Source organism: Neomonachus schauinslandi, chromosome 11 (genome assembly GCF_002201575.2).
Source record: "Neomonachus schauinslandi chromosome 11, ASM220157v2, whole genome shotgun sequence".
Taxonomy (NCBI): domain Eukaryota; kingdom Metazoa; phylum Chordata; class Mammalia; order Carnivora; family Phocidae; genus Neomonachus; species Neomonachus schauinslandi.
In genome coordinates this window covers 7724888-7744412 of record NC_058413.1, presented here as the reverse complement: position 1 = coordinate 7744412, position 19525 = coordinate 7724888, and the positions used below count along the sequence as shown (strand labels likewise).

Below are 19525 nucleotides of genomic sequence, written 5' to 3'. Positions count from 1 at the left end.
TCTGTTTCTGCTTCCTCCTGGGGGTACAGCAAGGCCACACCTCCCCGCCTTCCCGGACACGGAGCTGTGGCCACGTGACTGAGCAGAAGCAGCAGGTGTAATGTGCATCTCCTCCCGGGCCTGACCCACAGAACCCACCCCTTCGTGACCCCACCTGTTGGCCACCTTCCACCACAACTGAGGAAGTCACCTGGGGAAGGGGACGAGGCCCTGGAGTAGCGCTTGCCGAGGAGCTGCCCACCCACCAGGAACACTGGTTTGTAACCTTAAGTGAAGGACAAACACATTTCTGTGTTTATGGAGGTTACCCATTACAGCAACTGGTGGTACCTTAAGAAATACTGGAATGTGAGCACATCTGCACCTCTGTGATTCTGAGCTAAAAGCGTAGGTCTGAGTGAGTGTGTCTGTGTGTCTGTGGACTTGAGCCTGTGAATGCCTCGGAGGGTCTCGTGTATGTGTGCATGGGGGCCGAGCCTCAGAAGGGATGCACGCCTATGGGGTGCGTGCACGAGCTGCTTCCATGGGCTGAGCACGTGTGGGCATCTGGGGATCTGAGTACACGTGTCCGCGGGCACCTGAACAGCCGTGTGTGCTCACTCGGAGGCGGGCACTTTACTGGGTCTGAACATGTCTGTATGGCCTGAGGGCCTGAGAATAAGGGGCCTTCCCCGCGCAGCTCAGGTGTGCATCTGAGCACAGGAGTAAGTGTGTCAGTACCTGCGAGGGCCCATGTGGGCCAGTGTAGACACCAGTGTGTGTGTGTGCGCGTGTGTGTGTGTGTGCACTGCCCTAGGACTGTGTGTGCCTTGAGAGGGCTGAGCATGGGTGTGGCTCCCAGCATGTGTGTGAGTCTGAATGTATGTGCCTCTGAGTGTGTGTGTGTCTCTGAACACATGCGCGTGAACGTAAGAATGGGCCTCTGCAGGTCTGAGCTACGGGGAGCGTCAGAGGGTCCCCTCTCATGGGGCCACGGGAGGGGGGCAGGTGTGGGTCTAAATGAATGTCTGAATGAGCATGGCCCCCGGGCTCTGGTGACACACAGCCCACCTCTGAGGACCTGTGCACACGTACCCTGGGGATCTCGGCACATGGATGCACGTGGGCGCACCTCTGTGGGAATGAGCCGCACGTGCTGGGACATGACGTCCCTCTGAGGATGTTTGTGCGTCCCGGTGCCTATGAACTTATTCGCGGGACACTGTAGGTCTGAGCGTGAGTGCAAACTTGGGTGGAGCTGTGCCGCACACACCTCTGAGCCCGGGCACAGATGCATGCTTCCCTGAACTCATGCAAATGCGTGCGCCCACACCTCGGAGATCTGAGCACACTGTTCTGAACATGCGTACACGGTCCCTCTGAACCATCTGTGAGCATCTGCAAGCCTGAGCATGCACGGAGGACGTGGTCGGAGCTATGCAGGTGGATTTGTATACATGTACATACCTCTGTGAGCTGACTGCAGGTGTGGAACTCTGGCAGTCCGAGGACGTGTGTGGACAAGCTCACGCTGAACACACATGCCCATCGCGAGTGTCTGAAATATGTGGGTGCCTCTGACCATGTGCATGTGATCCTAAACATTTGGTCTGTCCCTCAACAGGTATGAGTGTGTGTGAGCGTGCCTCCGTGTGCTGAAGACACCCCGTGTGCATACCTTGGTGTGATGAGCACATGTAAGTGTGAAACACTGTGGGTCTGAGCAGGTGGGCGCCTGTGAGCAAGTGGGCAGGTGTGAGCTTGCTGGGAGCTCCATGAATGTATGTGCATGGATGTATATGTGTGTGCTTCTGTGTGTGCATATAGATGTGTGCCTCTGTGGATCTGAGTCTGGGTGTGCACTTCCTATGTGCCTCAAGGGGCGCACACTCTAATCCCTACAGGGGCCAGGCCCACAACGTAATGCGTGGGTCAGGCTGGCTAAGACGGTGAGACATTACCCACGATGCAGAGCATGTCCCCACTAAAGGCACTCCCATTCAAAAGAATCTAAACACTGTGTCCGGCAAACAATACCCTTCTTTGACTAGATTGCCAACCTCAAGTGAAATACCCATGTTAGAGGATGATCTCACCAAGATGGGAGGAGGAGGAGGAGTGGGGCCTGGGGTCTGTGAAGGGGCCCAAGTCAAGGGAAAAGATGGAAAGCAAGTAGGGATGATCCCAGGCTTGACATCTGGACGCAGGGAGGAGGATCTGGCAGGTGGGAAGGATGCAAATGCCCTGGGGTCCCTGGGGTCAGACCCTGGGTAGCCACAGTCTCCAGGCAGGCCTCTAACACTGACCTTGGAGCCCAAGGAGGCCTGGCCCTCGGCTAGAGGAAAAAGCCTCCCTGTACCGGGGGCACAAGAGGGCCTCTGGCTGGAGTCCCCTTACCCTCTAAGTAGGGGGGTGGCATGGTCTAGATCAGCCTGAGGGGCTCTGGAGTCATCTTGATCTTCGTCTTGCCTCCCATCAGGATAAAAATTCAACTTTAAGCATTTCAGAGTGGCGCGAGTATGGAAATACAGGCGTGTGCCATGCACATCTCGGGGAGAGCCAGGGGCGTCCAACGGCTTCCTCTGGAGGCTTAAGCACGCACTCTGCCCTTAATTTGAAGCCATGTGCCGGGCTGCCCGCCGGCCTCTCCCTATCCCCCAGCTTCCATTCCTCCTCCACCCTCCATCCTCCCCTCATAGGCTTGGCCCTTTGACTGGGGGAGGGCAGCTGACATGGCTACTTCAGCTTCTCCTTGCTCCCTTGTCCTCACACAGCCTAAGGGAGCTCGGCCCCCGGTGCACAGACTCAGTGCCACAGCTGGGAAGCTAGAACCTTGGTAGAGAGCGTGTGGCCCTGGTATGGCCCGGGATGTGCTGCAGGTCCCTGCACAGTGGCCGTCTGGCACAACACTCCTCTCCGTGGGGTCCAAGGAAAGCAGACCCCTCCTCTCACCCCACAGCACCCCCCCCCAGAGTGAGCACATGTGTGCAAACACATGGGATGGGGCCAAGTGCCCTTCTCTCAGGACCCGCCAGCCCTATGTCCCCAGAGTCCTACCCCAGGGCTCTCATGGGGCAATTCATCATGGCCACTTTCGGCAGGCCCAGGCTCAAGGCACTGCTTCCACCTCCAGGAAAGCCCAGTCCTGACGAGTCAGAGGGGTGAAGCAGAGTCGAGGAGGGGAGAGCCATATTGAAGCTGCCAGATGTCCAGAACCTCCCAGAGCAATGGCAGAGCATGACGGTGCATCCCTGAGCTGAAATGGCCTAGTAAGATGGAGCCAGATGGCCCCCCAGCAGAGGGGCCTCCCCACAGTGGAGGGCGTCTGTTCCAGAAAGCACCAGCTCTTAGCTGTGGATGGGGAGGCCTTTCCAACCCAACAGGCTACAGCTCCTCCAAGTGCCTCAGGGCCCAGGACCACCAAACCACCCTCTTCCGCTCTGGCCTACAGTGTCGGGGGGGCTGGGCCCCAGAACTGCCTCTGCCTTTGGTCTCTGGAACCTGAGCCTCTGCCCCAAGGCTCCATGGTTTTTCTTGCTCTCCCCACACTCCTTCCATGGTTGCAGCCTAGCCTCAGCTTGAGCATCTCCTCTGGGACTGGCAGACCCCCCCCCATACCCCCACCCCAGGCCAGATTCACAAGATATGCCCCAGTCATGCCTGCCCACCTCACCTGACTGATCACCTCCCCCAAATCTACAGGCATCTGCCCCAACCTCCAGCCTTCCAGTAGCAACAGCCCAGGTGCCATGCATTGCAAGGTAACCAGGAGAAGTCTCTGGAAACCCAAGCCAGGGATGAGGCTCCCACAGGCTCACCCAGGCCCACCACCAAGTCCCATGGTCCCTCGCTGAGAAATCTGGCCATATTCAGTCCTTCCTCCCTTCCCACTGCCAGTTGTAAGCACCAGGACCTCAGCTCCTCAGGCCCTCCCTCCCCCCGGCTCCTCTCAGCCACCCCAACCTGCTCAGGTGAGCAGCCCTCGCACCCACTGCACCACTCCACACCCCACACTTCTCAGTTGGCACTCAAGGCCCACCCTTCCTTTGCCAGTCGGGTCTCCCTCTGGGGCTGCACCCTTCTCTCCAACTGAAAGGATCCAGCAGAGGCCTGGAATGCCACCCCCAGGAAGCCTTCCCTCCCAGCCCTGCTCTCCTTCAACGGCAGGTGCTCCACTAGAAATCTAGACCAGACCTCAGGTCCCAGTCTCCCCAAGGGACCACACCTCCCAGCCACGCACTGCCTGGCACAGAGCTGCCGTGTGGTAGAACTGCCCCAGCTTGGCCTGGCAGCCCTGGCAGAGTGTCTGGCCACCTCCCTGAGACGGGGAATGAGCAGAGATCTCCTCTACTGCTGACCCGGGGAAAATCAGGCCTCAGGGACTGATGGGAGTTGCAGTTCTGGACCCAAAAGCTGATGGGATTTGTAGTTCCTAAGCTTGCGATCTCCCACCTACCCCCCCCTCCACCCCACACCCAATAAAGACTCATGGGAGCTGCAGTTACTCATCTCGCTAGGGAAAAGTCTCCCTCTTTCCTTCCCAGCATTCCTTGGCCCTGAACCCCAGGATCCCAAGCTAAGGACCTCACTACCTCAGAGGGCTGGGGCACCAAAGGGCCAGAAACTGCCTTGCCAGAGGGACAATTTGAGGGACCTGGAGGGGAATGGCAGGAAGGCAGAGGAAGCTATCCGGGAAAGGTAAGACCTGGCAGCAGGCCCCTTGGGCTCGGGCCAGGTGGCAGGGACAGTCGCCCCCCTCCCATCAGCGTCAGCCGGGCCCGGGGCAGGGGAGGGGGGAAAGGCACTCACCAGTACTGGGCTCACACTCTTCCAGGTCCTCATCATCACTCGGACACTCGGCAGAGGCCACCAAGAGGTCATCCGTGTTCTGTGGGCGAGAGGAGAGAGGGGAAGAGGGTCCAGTGGTGGGTCAGTAGGCCCCAAAGCCACCTCTTGAGGTGTGGCACCACACAGGAGATGGGTCCTGGTCACCATGGGACCAAGACACACCCTGGTCCGTGCCCCAGTTCTCCCACTGCTGGCTGGGTGATCGAGAGCCTCCTGTTCCCTGCTTGTGCAGAGACAGACTGGCCAGCGCCCACCCTGCAGGAACTCCCACAGCTCCCGGGGACCAGTGAGACGGCACATCCTGTGTCTTTTATTTCTAGGAAGCCGGGGAGACTGGACGCTGGCCCTGGGGGTGCAGGGCTGGAGCAAGGGGGCCCAGGGCATCGGGGAGATGAGGCATGGGGGCCTCTGGAGGCCAGCACAGACAGAGAAGGGAAGCAGGACCTGGGGTGGGGGGTGGCTCCTGGCTCCAACCGCACTATCCCACCACCCTCATCTCTCTCCCAACCCCCTTCCCAGAGCCCGGAACCAGGCTGCACACAATAATTAGGGCTGTGGTTGCCATGGCAACAGGAGTCGACTTTGTCAGCATTTTCTCTCCTCCTGATTGCAAAGAAAGAGAATCCCCAAGATGAGTGAATGTAAGGGGGCGGGGAGGGGAGCACGCTCAGGGTGTGTTAGGGAAGAGACCCAAGGAGGGAAACCCAGAGTCCAGGCAGGAATGGTGCCCAAGAGACTGCAGGGTGTGGGGAGAGGGCTCCTGAAGGCCAAAGGTGGGAGGAGTCTGGGGTGGGGAGGGGTGAAGGGGTCACATGGTGCCTCTTCTCCACTCCCGCACCCCCATCCCAACCCCTATCTTGGAAGACTGGTTTTCCTTGGGCGTCCTTGCCCCCCCAGCACCCCCCATCCTGTGGGGGCTTCTCCAGCACAGTTGTGACCCCAAAGGCCCCCGCCCCTCTCTTCCACCTGGATGGTCAGTCCATCACCCTCCCACTGAGACTGGGAGGCCCTTCTTGCCTCTGGACACTGGGCATAGTCGGTGCCCAACCCTGGGGCTCCCTGCTCCCTGGGGCAAGGTCTGGCCTTCGGGGGCCCTAGCTTTTCTTGCCCGTGAAGGCAGAGGGGAAGGGGGTTCAGATTTCTCTCTCCCACCTGCATGAGGGTGTCAGCCAGCGCCAGGCCACCTATAGCACAGACTGGCAGGGCTGAGGGGACTTATAGACAGTGAAGGCCGGTGGAGTTGGGGCCCACCCCCCAGGCTGCCCCCATACTTCTCCCTCACCCCAGCAGCACAGATTTCTCTCCAGACACAGAGGCTCAACAGCCATGGGTGATGAGGGACAGTAGTAGCTCGGGCAGGGGGACTGGGGTGACGCCAGGTGTGAGCCCTCCCTGGGCCACAATCATTGAAGGCACAACCAGAAAACTCAGCCGGGCCCTGAGTTGCCTCCGTAAGTCACACATGCCCAATTGGCTTTTGGCACCTGGAGAGCCAGGCCTATCCTGCCCCGTGAGAGCCTCATTCCCCGGGTTCGACCCCCCTCCGTGTACAAGAGAAGATCAACTCAAATCACTTGGGCTTGTCCTGATCCAGAGAGAGCACATGAGCAGGTGGGCAGGCAGTGCGGGGGGTAAAGCACCAGGGAACTGTCTGAACCAACACCCCCTCTGACCCCCAGGCATAGGGAACCCTGAGGCCTGCTGGGCGGGGGACACCTGCTCAAGGTCACGAGGAGAGGATACAAGAAGGCAGTGGGCTTGGAGTCCCACTATGAGGACACCGGCAATCCGGGAGACATTGTTCCGGGCCTCAGCCAGCCTCCAGAGAGCAGCGGCCACCCCCAGCTGAGCCTCTGGCCCCTCCAGGGCTGTCTCCTGGCCAGAGCAATGCCATCCTGGTTGTACGCATCTCCCACTCGCTGCCCACACCCCACGGGGCCTGGCCTCTGGTATGGGGCAGGCAGACGGGTCATTCTACCTTCACTCCAGTCCAGAGTGGACTCTTAGGCAGTCTTCCCTGGTCTAGCTGGAGTACCAAACCCCCCCTTACCACTGGGCCTGACCCCTAGAAACAGTAACCACCTTCCCACGTACAACATCCCTGGTCACCAGGGCAAAGGCCACTTCGTGAAGGGAGGCCTTTCCCACCTCACCTGAACCATCACCATGACAAGGATAAGAAGGAGCCTCCAGGACCCCACCAGGCCCCTCAGACCCTCCCCTGGGTGCCACAGTTGTTACGTAGACATCAGCCCTGTCCCCCACCCGAGGCCTCGCTCCTCGTCCGTCAGCCCCAAGGGTCCTCACCTGGGTGGTGCTGTCCCTCAGCGTGGGGGAGCGGCCCCGGCGTGTGGTCGTAGTAGCCATGGTGGTGGTGGTCTCCATGATGGTGGTGGCCATGTCGGCCAGCAGGGTGGTGGCCGTGGTCTCCGCACTGAGCAGCACGGACGGCCCCTCCCCCACCAGGCGCAGGTGGCCCTCGGTCCGCACATTGGGGTCGCTCTCGGCGGCCAGCGCCAGCACCTTGAGCCCATTGTAGTAGAGGCCGGACACCTGGCCCTGGAAGGGGCGGCCCTGATCCCGGCCCCCGATCTTGATGGCAGCCTGGCTGTTGAAGATGGTCAGCTGGCGGCCTGGTGGGGAGGGGAGTTGGTGGGGGCGGCAGACAGAGGAGGGGCAGGCAGCGGGGAGAGATCAGAGAGGGATGGGGAGAACAGAGGGAAGCCAAGGGAAGGAAAGAGGATCGAGAGGGAAACCAGCAGCGGGGCAGGGGCGGGGGGTTGGAGAAACGAGGAAGGGGCAGACACCAAAGGGAAAGTCCTCGTCAGCCACAGCCCCCAGCGCAGCCAGGGAGGGTCCCCCAGTGGGGACCCCAGAGGGGGAGGGTCCCCAAGGCACACATGGGCTGGGAAAGGGAGCCCAGCTCCCCCCTCTCCCCGCCATGCTCATGCCTCTGACCTTCCCATCCCCCTCTCCTCTCCTGCTCCAGGGGCATCGCTCCCCCCCTTCTTTCCCTTCCCTCAATTTGATCCCCATCTTCTCCCTCTGCTTCCCCAAACGTGCCACACCCGGTGTCCCCCCCAAGCCATGGAGCCCTCAGAAGCAGCAGACAGAGGAGACAAAGAGGCAGAGACAGAGAAGGGGACTGGCAGGCTGAGTGGTCAGCACGTGTCAAAGCAGAGAGGGAGGCGACACCGACGTGCCGGAGGTGAGGATGGTGCGCGGGAGGAGGGCTGGCGTGCGTGAGGGTGGGAGCAGCCACGCAGACCCCACTCTGCCCTGCCAGCCACCACCAAGCCCTCTGACCTCTGGCCAGGCTCCCCTCTCGCCTCCCCCCTCCAAGGCCCAGCTGCTGCCCCTGCCCAGGGGGGACCAGGCCCTGGAGAGCAGAGGCCTTCCTCCCCGCCAGGATGTGCAAGCACAGAGATGGAAAACGTTAAAGGGACCTTGCTTCGCTCGCTGACAGCCAAAAAAAAAACCCGCTCCAGCTCCAATCTCGCTCCCCACTCAGCAGTGACACCTGAGCATTCCCACCTGGGTGGGGTTCGGCTGTTCTTTTTGGTTTTAGTGGATCTGGGGGTCGGTTTAACCCTCTGAGTTTGTTGCTTTGGTTTGGTTTTTAGAAAAGATATTTATTATGTTTAAGTTTAGATTTAACTTTGGTTTTTGGTGTTGCTTATTTGGGGAAGAGGAGGGGCAGAGGAGCTACTCCATTGCCCCCCCCCCCGCTCCCCTGGACCTTCCCTGCGGGCGCTGGGGGATTTAAGACCTGGCTTAGCCCTCGTTAGCCTCTGGTTAGTGCCTTGTTAAAGATCTGGTTTAGAGTTAGGTGTCTGTACGTCCTGCCCCCAAAACCTGGGCTGAGGATAGTCCAACTTGTGAAACCCACACCCTCTTTGGAAACACAGGTTCCCTGGGCCACCCAACCATCTGACCGTCCATGGCGGGGAATCTGCTCAGCCCTCCGCTCAGCCTCTCCCCACCCGCCCGCCCGTGCCCTCCCACTGCCCAGCTCCTTACTCTGCCCTGGAGCAGTGGCACCCTCTTCCAAATGGGGGAACCGGAGGCCACAAAAGCTGAGCATTAGTTAGTAGCAACTGGAATACCAGACCCAGAGAGGTGCCTGAGGACTACCGCGTCCAGAGATTACTCCCAGGCATAAGAATTAGGAGACAGTGAAGAGGAGAAGGCTCACACAGTGGTTGAACACGTTGGGAAAGCAAATGCTTCACAATTAAACGACAGGTTTCTTTCTCACAGGACTTCTCAGTGCCTTCATTAAACCAACGTCCACATGCATCTCCAAGAGGAAGAAACGGGATTCAGCATTTCCCAAGCTCATTTTACCACAATTTCTTTCTTGGGAAGCCTCTCGTGGGACTTGCGCTTCCCCGGACATGTTTTAGAACTGGAAATTGACTCATTCGATAAATATTTATTGAGCACCTACCACATGCCAGATGCTGACAGTAAAATAATCCCTCCAAGAGAGCCTTCTTAAATACTTTCCTGCTCTTTACTTCATCTCAGTCTCCCAGCAGCCCCCATGAGACAGGCTGAGGAGGCTGAGGGGGCTGACCCCTCCTGAGAAAGGGGAAGTGAGCTCCTCCTTCCACACTCTGGGAAATACCAGAGCATTTTGCCCAATCTTTCACTTTCCAGAAGCGGAAGTAGAGGTCTAAAGAGAGGGTATGGCCCCGCAGCTAGGGAAGGACCACTGGGGTTCACCATCACCTGAATGCAAAGCCCCACCACCCCTCCCCCCACAAGGACCTGTCCAGCTCTGCCTACCTGGGGTCACAAGTTGTCCCAGCCTCAGCCCAAGCTGCTCCCTTGGCCTCTCTAATTCTGGGAGAGGGAGTTGGGTAATGGAGAGGAAGCTACACAGGTTAGCGAACTTGGCCCCTGCAGCCCCGCCCGCCATGAACTCCTCAAAGGGTTAAAGTTCGCCCCGCTGGAGAGAGCAACCCAGTGCGGCTGGGGGCTGTAGGTTTTAGCGATGTCTGTTACAGTCCCTTTAACTTTTTGTCCTGTTATGGATTTATCACATCTGGTTATCAATATGTTTAGTCCCCGCTGGCTGTGTGGGGGGCTGGAGGTGACATTTGGGGGTTTTAGCTGGGGCAGGCCCCAGTGGACATTTAAAAGCACAGTTATCAGCTGGTTAGGTGGGGGTTTAACAGTGCTACTTCCCCCCTAGAGTTTAGCCTTAGAGGTACAGAGCTCGCCCCCTCTCCGAAGGGAATGGGATGGCTTTGCCCTTGGCCCCAACTTCCCTTGGTGACAAGTGGCCTTCTCCCTCACACCCAGCAGTGCCTCGCCACTCATCTAGCCTGTTCTGTCTTCCTCATCCGAGCAGCCAGCACAGAAAGCCCCGTGGGACGGCTGCCCCTGCTCCTACCTCCTAGTTTCTCCCTACCCCCGCCTCTGTTTACTTCCGAGAGGCCTTCCGGACCAACGTGGGCCCATTCCAGAGACAGTGTCCTACAGCCACTCCCTTGGGTGGGTGGGTGGGGGTCTTCCAGTAGGATGTGAGGCCCCCCTCCCCCGCTTCCCTTTCCTCCTAGGATGACCCCAGTGAAGCCTTCCCACCCTCCTTTTGGATCCTAGGATCAGCACTTCCTGCTTCTCAGCGCTCTGTGGCCCTCTGGCCGGCCCTTCACCAAACCCTGCTCCCGATCTACACTCTAGCCTGCTTTACCAGGTTCGGGAGGCTCAGCTCGTGGATTATCCTAGCCCATCCCAGCTTTGGAAAGAGCCCAAGGACTCTCCTTCTTCTGAGCAAATCCCAGCCCTGTCCAAAACCACAACTCTACTTCTAAAGACACAGATGATTGACTCCGGAGAGGAAAGGGGGGGCATCCCAGGGGGATCATCAGGCCTCCGCTAAGGGGCGGGCGACGGGGAAGGCACGGTGGGGAAAGAGAGAGCTCTGCACCTTTAAGATAGTGTTTTTAAAGTTAATTAATTAATTAATTCTGGTTAATTACCTTTGTCGAGCAGCCACTCATCTACTACTCGACCAAGCCGGTAGGGGATTCTCTGTCTAGCAATCGCCAGGCGCTCGTTATCAAAGTTTCCTTGGAAAAGTTTAGAAAGACAGTAGGTTTCTCAGGCGGCGAAGTCCAAAGGAGTTAGCAAAGTAATTACGCGTTTCTCAGGAGATTCAGAGTAAAGCAGCAACATCCACCGGAAAGGGGGGAAGGTCCACCCAAGGCGGGAGAAGAAGCGCTGGGTCCCTCGTCCTCCCGTCCCCTCCCTAGGCTCCCATCCAGAGCCAGCCCCACCCGAGGGGCATGGGTGACCCAAACAAAAAGACAGGGACATAGAAGAAAAGGAAAGGGGACCGAAAAGAAAAGGCAGCTGGAAGGTCAAAGGTCAGAGGTTAAACAGGTTTATCTGTGTTCAAGCTGTTGTGCCCACCTTCCTTCCCCATCCCAGAGTGGGGCAGTGAGGGAAGGGAGGGGCATTTAGCAGGTTTAAGTTAGGGGGTGGGGGGCCTCAGTGGCCCAGCTGGTTACTGAGTTTAGAGGGTGGTTTAGAAGTGGGAGGGATGGGTTAAGTGGGGTTTATGCGGCATTTAGGGGGTGGCCCGGCACTCGCACTTAACAGTGACATTTAAACCACTTCTCCAGGCACTAAGCTCCCTTTCCCTTCCGTGCTCAGCTCCCCGAGGCGCGTTCTTTGCCAGTTCACCCCGCACCCCTACCCCACTGGCTTCCACCCCCATCCCTCCCTCCCCAAAGGGTCCACCGCCCGCAGCCTTGCCACCCTGCCCACCATCCCTACAGGTCACCGCGCCACCCCGCCGCCCCACCCACCCCTCTGGCCTTCTCCACCTCTCCTGCAGCCATCTCTTCCACACCTCTAAGCCTGCCCTGGTTCCCTCCCCACAGGCCCCCCCCCAAGCCCCTCTGTCTGGCGGCTCTCTCCCCCCATCTCAGCCTCATTCCAAGACCCTCAGACTCAGCTCTACTCTGGTCCCCTTTTGTCTCTGCCCTGGGGACCCAGACCAGCTCCTGACCCTCTGTCACTCACTAGCCTTTCTCCTTCAGGCTCCTCCCCCCAATCCCTAACCCCACCCCTTCTCCACCCTGCCTGTCCCTCTCTCCACTCACCATTGTCCAGGCCCTGGAGATGGGGAGCAAAGATTGTGTATGTGTGTGTGTGTGTGTCTGTGTGTGTGTGTCTGTATGAGAGAAACAGACTGTGGAAAGGGGTTTGTCAGTGTGCCTAGGAGTTCGGTGTGCTCCTCCCTGCACCCACAGGCCGTGGATTATCCTAGTCTATAGCAGTGGAAATGGAAATGATTTCCTTTGGGGGAATCTGGCCACTTTTCCCATTGAAACCACATACAGTGGTTCAATAACATGTTGGCGGGGGTCGGGGGGGGCGACTTTCCTGCTCCTCTCACACTGCACGGCTGTGCGTGCCCCCAGTGAGGCCTGGGCCCAGGCCTGCCGTGGACATCTCCCGTGAACAAGCACACGACATGTCCGTGTGTGTGCACGCCTGCTGCCTCCCTAGATGCTTCTGACACAAGACCTTGCCTTCCGTACGGATTTAGGTCACTAGTGTTTCAGTAAAAATGGATTGTTCACTCGTTTAGTCACTCAACAAACATTTCTTGAGTGCCTGCTCCATTCCTCGTGCTGGGTATTGGAGATGCAAAGACAAAGGCTTGGCCCTTACCCGCAGAGTGCCCCAGCCAAGCAGGGGAGACTGGCAAGTGACCAGCAGTGTTCTTTGTTCTGCTAGAGGTGGCACAGGGCATCCCAGCCTGGGGGTGGGAGTGAGAGGGACCAAAGAAGACACTGGAGGAGAGGTGAAGGGGCCAGAAGGGAGTCAGGCACAGAGCCAGAGACTCAGGAGGGCAGCAGGCTCTTAGGGACCTCCCGTGTGTGTCTCTGTAGCTGTCCCTGTGTGTGTCCCAAGAGGAAGGGAAGAATGTACATCTGCCTCGTTGGGGCACATAACAGTTCTAACCAAAGTTCTGTTTGTTGAGCACTTCCTCTATGCCATGCCTTTCTAGCGCTTTCTTGGGTTATTACTATGAGGTGCCTATTATCCCTATCTTTCAGAGGTGGAGACAGATGCACAGAGGCTGGATGACTCGCCCAAGGCCACATGACTTGTCAGTAGGAGGTCCAGGATTAAAAGGACTCGGAGTCTAAGAGCTGAGTCTCTGTGCTCCCGAAAAGTCTGGAGGCCCAGGCTCTGCGCCGGTGCCGCCTGCCAACCCAGCCCGCCAGTGTGGCTCAGGATGACATTTGGCTTTCGTCGACCATCTGCCCTCACACTGCACACAGGCAGGCACCAGGTTACCCTGGTTTGAAAGTGAGGGGGCACCCAGCAGTCTTCCCCACCCCCCGCCAGGGGTCCCTGATCAGAAGAGAGCATGCATGGACCCTCCAGCCTGGCCTCTGGCCTGCTGGGCCCCAAGGGAAGAAGCTCTGGACCCGAGCCATGGCTTGATGTGCTGAAGCCTTCACGTCCTCCCAGTACAACCCTGTTCAGCCCAGGCTGGAGTCCTCACTGTTGCCCAAGTTGCCCTCACGTGTGTGTGGCTGAGAGAGAGAGAAGACTGATGGCCGTAGGGTAATCACACCTGCACAGCCTAGCCCGTGCACCTGCAAGACTTCACACAGGAGTGTTTGGGTGCCTCAGTGACCCCACACATGCCCAGAACCTGGGTGTAGGCTGGCGTCCCTCGGCAGGGCTCGTGATGCTCCTATGTCGGTCTGACCTCACAAGTCTTTGCAGTCATCCATGTGTCTGTGGCTGGCCTGTATGTCCGTTAGCCTCTGTATTTCTTGGGGGGGGGCGGGATGTGGTTCTCTTTAGCTCCAGAGAGGGTTGAGCAGAAGCCTGCACGATGGGGAGCTGGGTAAGTGGGCCCATGAGGGGTTTGCACACCTGCACCTTTCCCTGTCCTTCTGCCCACACCCTTCTCAGCCAGCGTGGGGCAGCCTCTCTGCCCCCGCCTTGGCTGTAACTTCTGCCTCAGAGAGGGACTGAGGCTGCAGATGCTCTCCCTTCTCCTCAGTCGCCCCCATGTGTGACTGTGAGGGGTCGCTCAGCCAGATCATACCTCCGCAAGTCTGCATTTCTGCAGTTCTCCCCTGCAGTGGCTCCCTTCCCCTCCCCCTCGGTCTCCCGCACTGGGCTCTCCTCCTCTCCTTCCCAAGGCTCTGTCCACCTCTTCTCCCACTGGCTGGGTCCGTGCCACAGCATCTCCATATATCTCTCTGCATCACTCCGGGGCTGCCTCCGTCTCTGCTCCTGTCCCAGTGACTGTTCCCATGTCTCTCCATCGCCCCTCCCCTGGCTCCCCCGCACTCTGAGGCTCTTTCTCTGCCTCCTCATCTCTCCTATGTCCTCACCCCCTCCCTCCCCTTGCTCCTCAGACCTTGGTTTGTCCTGGGCCACCACAGCCATCACACTGTGTGACGCTGTCGAACGGGGTCTGTTTGCATCCCCGGGCTCCCCCCTCCTAGACTGCGAGCTCCCTGCAAGCAGAGGCTGTGTCCTGCTCCCCTGTGTCGCCCGAGCCTGACACCCAGGAGGCTCCCTGTAAAGCTCTGTGGAATGTGCTCGCACCCTTGTCACTTGGCGTTCTCTCCCTTTCACCATGTCCTTTATTCCCTGAGACACTGGGGTTCCTTTTCTCTGAGCCTCTGTGGTCACTTCTCTTCCTTTATCTAGATCTCCTGATATGGATCTGATTTGCTCTTTGTAAAGACTTTGGTTCATTCCTTGGTTCTGTCCTTGGGATCAGGCCTGCCTCCTCGCAGAGATATATTTTGGGTTACTGATGGATCTCTCTTTGGTTTCTGCATCTGCCTCCTCATTTCTGCCTGTCCCTCAATTCTAAACCCATCCTTTGCCCAGTCGTGTCAGACTCTCCCTACTTCTACCCCTCTTCCTCTTCTCTTCTCCCCCACCCCCACCTGGACCCTGGCCTTGCAGCCTTCCCAGCTCAGCTCCGCCCTCTCCCTCCTAGCCCACAGACTCCCACCACCGAGGTCTAGCTCCGTCTTGCGAATCCCGAGGCTTCTCTTTAGCCACGCCCCCGTCCGGGTCCCCACTAGCCTTGCCTTTCCCGCGGCCTCACCCCAGCCCCAGCACGGCCAGAAACCTCTCCGCTTAGTCCCGCCCCCGGTGCAGGCAGCGATCCTATCAGAGGCCGCCTTGCCCGCCCCGCCCCGCCCACAGCACCTCCTCCGCGCACCGGCACCGCCTACCTGCCGGGTACCGCTCATTGACGGGCCAGCTGTCCACCTGCAGGGTGGCGTTGCCGCCACTTCGAGTGAAGCGCACCACGTGGTATTTGCCGTCGCTCACGATGGCGTTGGGCTCATCGATGGTAATGTCGTCCGTGCCCACATTAAAGATCACCCCCACGGTGCCCTGGTCCTGGGGACAAGGAGGCAGAGGTCAGCAACCGGGAGGGAATAACAGTTCACTCTTTCTAGAACTCCACCTGTGACCACCACTGGCCCAGATCTGTGGCACTTCACAGCTTTAAAACGCACATCTCCCCGTCATGCCTTTGCTGACCCTCTCACCTGCCCAAAGAGGTGGGCAGGCTTGCCTCTCTCCCACATGCAGGCATGGGAGTGACCTGAGATTCAGAGAGGTTGGGACCACGGTGGGGTGCAGAGCCCGGACCGGGAGCACTTCCACTAACCACACCTGCCTCTTGCCTTTTGGTTCGTTCAGAATATTCACAAATGTTTACAGGGCACCCATTCTGTGCAAGGGCCACTGAGCCCAGGCCCAAGACATGGTGGCTAGGACCAAGCCGGGGGCCAATGGAAGCTCAGAGGGTGGAGGATTCCCTAGGGCACGACCAACACTTTCCTCCATGCCAGAGGAAAGACTGGCCTCCCTGCTCCCTACCACCCACAGCCTCGAGCCTCCCCTTCCCTGCACGCTCAGCACTGAACAGGTCCCCTGGGGCCCCTGCACTAGGGCATCAACATGCTTCTGCTGGCAGCTCATCAGGCCCCATGTTGGTCAGGCCTGAGTGTGAAATCATAGGAGCAGAGGCAGGGTCTGAACTGTGTATTTTGGGGGGTGATGAGTATGGAAAGAGATCAGGGAGACAAACCAAAGTAGACTTACTAAGGAAAGATGAGCGTGTGGGTATAAGGGGTAGACGATGGGGCTGGGAGCTGAGGAAGGACACAAGAAGAAAGTGAGAGACCCAGGCCTGGAGAAGGGGAGCAAAGAGTCAGTCTCAGCAACCTCTGGGACCTAGGGTCCCAGGCTCTGGACACGGCAGGGCCTGGGGAACCCTGCAGAGGATCCAGCCCCAGTAGAGTTCTGTTGATGGCACCAGCGTGAGAGGGAGCACTTCACCAAACCCTAAAATGAGCCGGGCCCTCTCTTCTCTTCATCCCCACAGCAACCCTCTCAGGAAGCTGATGGCATTCCCAATTCACCAAGGAGAAAACTGAAGCTCAGGGAGGTTGAGCAACACCCCCAAATCCACATCACAGGAAAAGAACCCCAGATTTGAACCCCAGTTGGCCTGACTCCAAAGCCAGTGCGCTCTCCCTCCCACTGGTCTAGGGAGACACTGACTCAAACTGCAGAGGGATGATCTGAGCAGCTACTAAGGCCAACCCACCTGAGAGACCAAAGACACCTACCTAAAGAAGCCAGGGGAAGGCCCAGGAGGCCCTAAACCTGAGCCCCCATTCCATTCCCATGCACTTGCTGGCAGCACTTGAGCTCAGCCTCCTGAGTCCCCCACAGCCCTCCTCCTCCACAGGACAGACACCCACACAGGCTCACTTAGGCCCCATGAATCACACACAGTCATAGGATCCAGATCATCAGAGAATACACACACTCACAGGTCTTCCTGAAAGACTACCCCAGTCCAGCCTGGGCATGAGGGCCCATTCACCTGCCGACTCCTCATCCAACAGAGCCAAGCAGCTTGGTGGCACTGAGGATGGGATGCGGGGCTCACAGATGGGGCGGGGACTGGGGTTTTGCAGAGAGCTGGGCACAGGGTGGGCAGCTGTGGCTCACTTGGGAGATCCAGGCCTGATCCCTTCCCCCCTCGTGGGTCCAGTTCTCCCCCTCCTAGAACCTGGGAAAGCCCCCGCCACACACACACACACACACACACACACACACAGTCATACACGCATGCAGCATCTCTCCTCAGGTGCAGTAAAGCAGGGAAACTGAGGCCGGGCTCGCCTAACAAAGAGTACTCACAAGCCCCACGCACCCACCACCCACAGACTGACAACATCCCAGGGAGACTGGATGATCACATGCTCCCCACACACATGAGGGAAACAGCCGATGCTCCTCAGTACTATTATTAGCGATAACATCGCCCAGAATAGCATCAGCCCCTTGGATGCCTCGGGGGCTTTCTCCCCGTGAGGCTCAGGCCAGGCGGTGATGGTGGTCAAGGAGTAGAGGCCGCCTGGGAGCTGGGGTGCCAGGGAGGCCTGCCGGGGTGACTAGAAGGCAGGACACCTGGGTTTTCTAGGAGGCAGCCGAGCTCAGAGCCATACGCTCCGGGGGAGAGGCAGCTCCCAGAGCTGCTCCCGACGTGAAGTCAGTTGTCACTTCTGTTAAAGTCATTAATTCCTAATTCCCCAATTACCTCATTAGGCGGCAGTGGGGAGAACGCGGCCGCTCCTACAGCAAATAATTATGGGAGTCAAAATTAATTTGGCAAAGTGGAGCGACGCTTTATTAGAAACGTCAAATTGCTTTTCTCTTATTTTGCTGCCGCCTCCCCACTCTCTGAGAGCTGCTAGTGACTCGGCAGCAGGAGCTGGTGTGTTCCCAGGAGAGGAGTGGCTTGGGGGCTGCCCCCCAGGGGCTTCAGCCCTGCTGGCCGGCCTGGCACTCCCCTCAGAGCTGGCCTCTCCTGGAGCTCCCACCCTTCCTCTGGGGCCCCGGCCCTCACCTGGCGCCCCACCCCTGCCCTCTGCAGCACCAGGCCTCAGCCCTCCATAACCCTGAGCCAGGTGAGGCCTGGGGGACGCAGGAGAGAAGAGGGGGTCCCTTCTCCCTGCACCCCGAGCCCCTACACTGTCTCTTCAGCACTGAGGAGCCCTGTCTCCTGACCCCACAGGCACAAAGACCCGCAGGAGTGTTCAACGAGGCAGATGCAGAGCACAGGCACATCTGGAATCCCAGACGCTCGGGGTGGGGCTGATACTGAGCGCTTCCTGCAGGCCGGGCCGTGTCCCGAGGGTTTGACACACACAGTCTCACTGGAACCTCACAGACTCCCTTTGTCCTTTTACCGTCCTGTTATTGGGCCACTCCACAGATGAGGACACTGAGGCTCGTGGGGTGAGTGCACGAGGCCAGAGCAAGGAAGTGACAGAGCTGAGACTCAAGCCCAGGCCGTCAGCTCCGAAGCCATGGCTGAACTCTCGCGAGTGTGCGGAGACAGAGCACAGCCCTCACTCCCAGACAGGGCCACGGGGACACAGCCACAGCCGCCACAGGGCCAGGAGACTGGAGTAACAGCACATACCACTCCGCCGGGGAAGGCCCACAGGGAGAGGCACACGCGATCAGAGGCCGCGAGCCTCTCCCCCATGGTCCCTCGAGGTCCCACTGTCACTCCTGACACCATCAGTAAGCACCCAGCCCCACACGCCACACACACTCATGTGTGCCATCCACAGCCACGGTCTCTCACCTCCAGCCGGAGACACTGTCCCGCTCACACAGGCACGAACCTTCCAGGCCTTCTCCCCCAGCGACTCGCCCCTCCGCACCCCTTTCCTACATGCTTCTCTGCCTGGCCTCCTCCGTCCAGCACCCAGCAGCTGCCGCTCCCACTCCAGCTCCACTCCGCCCACGGGACATCTCACACCTCCTGCCTTTGCTCCCTGGTGTTGGGGGAGGTGTGTGCAGCCGGGGGACCCTGAAAAGCTGATGTGCACAGAGGGGCCAGTTGCCACGGTCCAGTCAGATGGGGAGAGGCCAGAGCTCAAACATGCTTCCTCGGTCCCCCTAAAGCCCGGGGCCCCCTCACCCAGATCTTTCCAGCACAGAGAGCCTGGCCACCTTGCTCGACCCCCCGGCTCAGGGGGTCCTGGCCATGGTCAGCACGTGGGATGTGGGCAGCAGGGGACTTACAGGTGGAAGTGCAGAGTGAGGTCAGAGGCCCAGGGGTTAAGACCATGAGAAGGGGACAGGGGAGAGGCTAAGTGCAGAAATGAAACAGAGCAAGGCCTGAGGCCACTGGGAAGAGTGTGGGGTAGGACTAGAGATGGGGAAAGGGTCAAGGAAGGAAAGGGGCTACCTGAAGACCAGAGTTAAGATGAAAACTGAGAGGAGCCGTGAATATGGTGGGGGGGGTGGGTCAGGGCATGGTATGACAGGGGGTTATGGCAGGTAGGGCATATGGTGGGCAGGGGGGTATGATGGGTAGTGCATATGGTGGGTAGAGGGGTATGGTGGGCAGGGGGTATGGCAAGAATGGCGGGTATGCAGGTAGGGTGGGTAGGACATATGGCGAATGGGGGTGTATGGTGGGTAGGGGGGTATGGTGGGTAGACAGTATGGTGGGCAGGGGGGTATGAATGGTGGGTATGGCAGGTAGGGTGGGTGGGGGTGTATGGTGGGGAGGGGGTATGGCGGGTAGGGTGTAAAGTGGATAGGGGTTATGGTGGGTAGAGGGGCATGGCGGGCAGGGGGG

General features: G+C 58.9%; 1 protein-coding gene across 1 annotated transcript in view; it reads right to left on the bottom strand.

Annotated features, from left to right (window-relative positions):
- Positions 1-19525, bottom strand: part of NRXN2 (neurexin 2) — a 97779-nt gene that overhangs the window by 7513 nt on the left and 70741 nt on the right. The window contains 4 exon segments of the mRNA XM_021685004.1: positions 4789-4867; positions 7135-7460; positions 10818-10907; positions 15072-15243. Of these exon segments, the coding sequence (XP_021540679.1) occupies positions 4789-4867; positions 7135-7460; positions 10818-10907; positions 15072-15243 (667 nt within the window).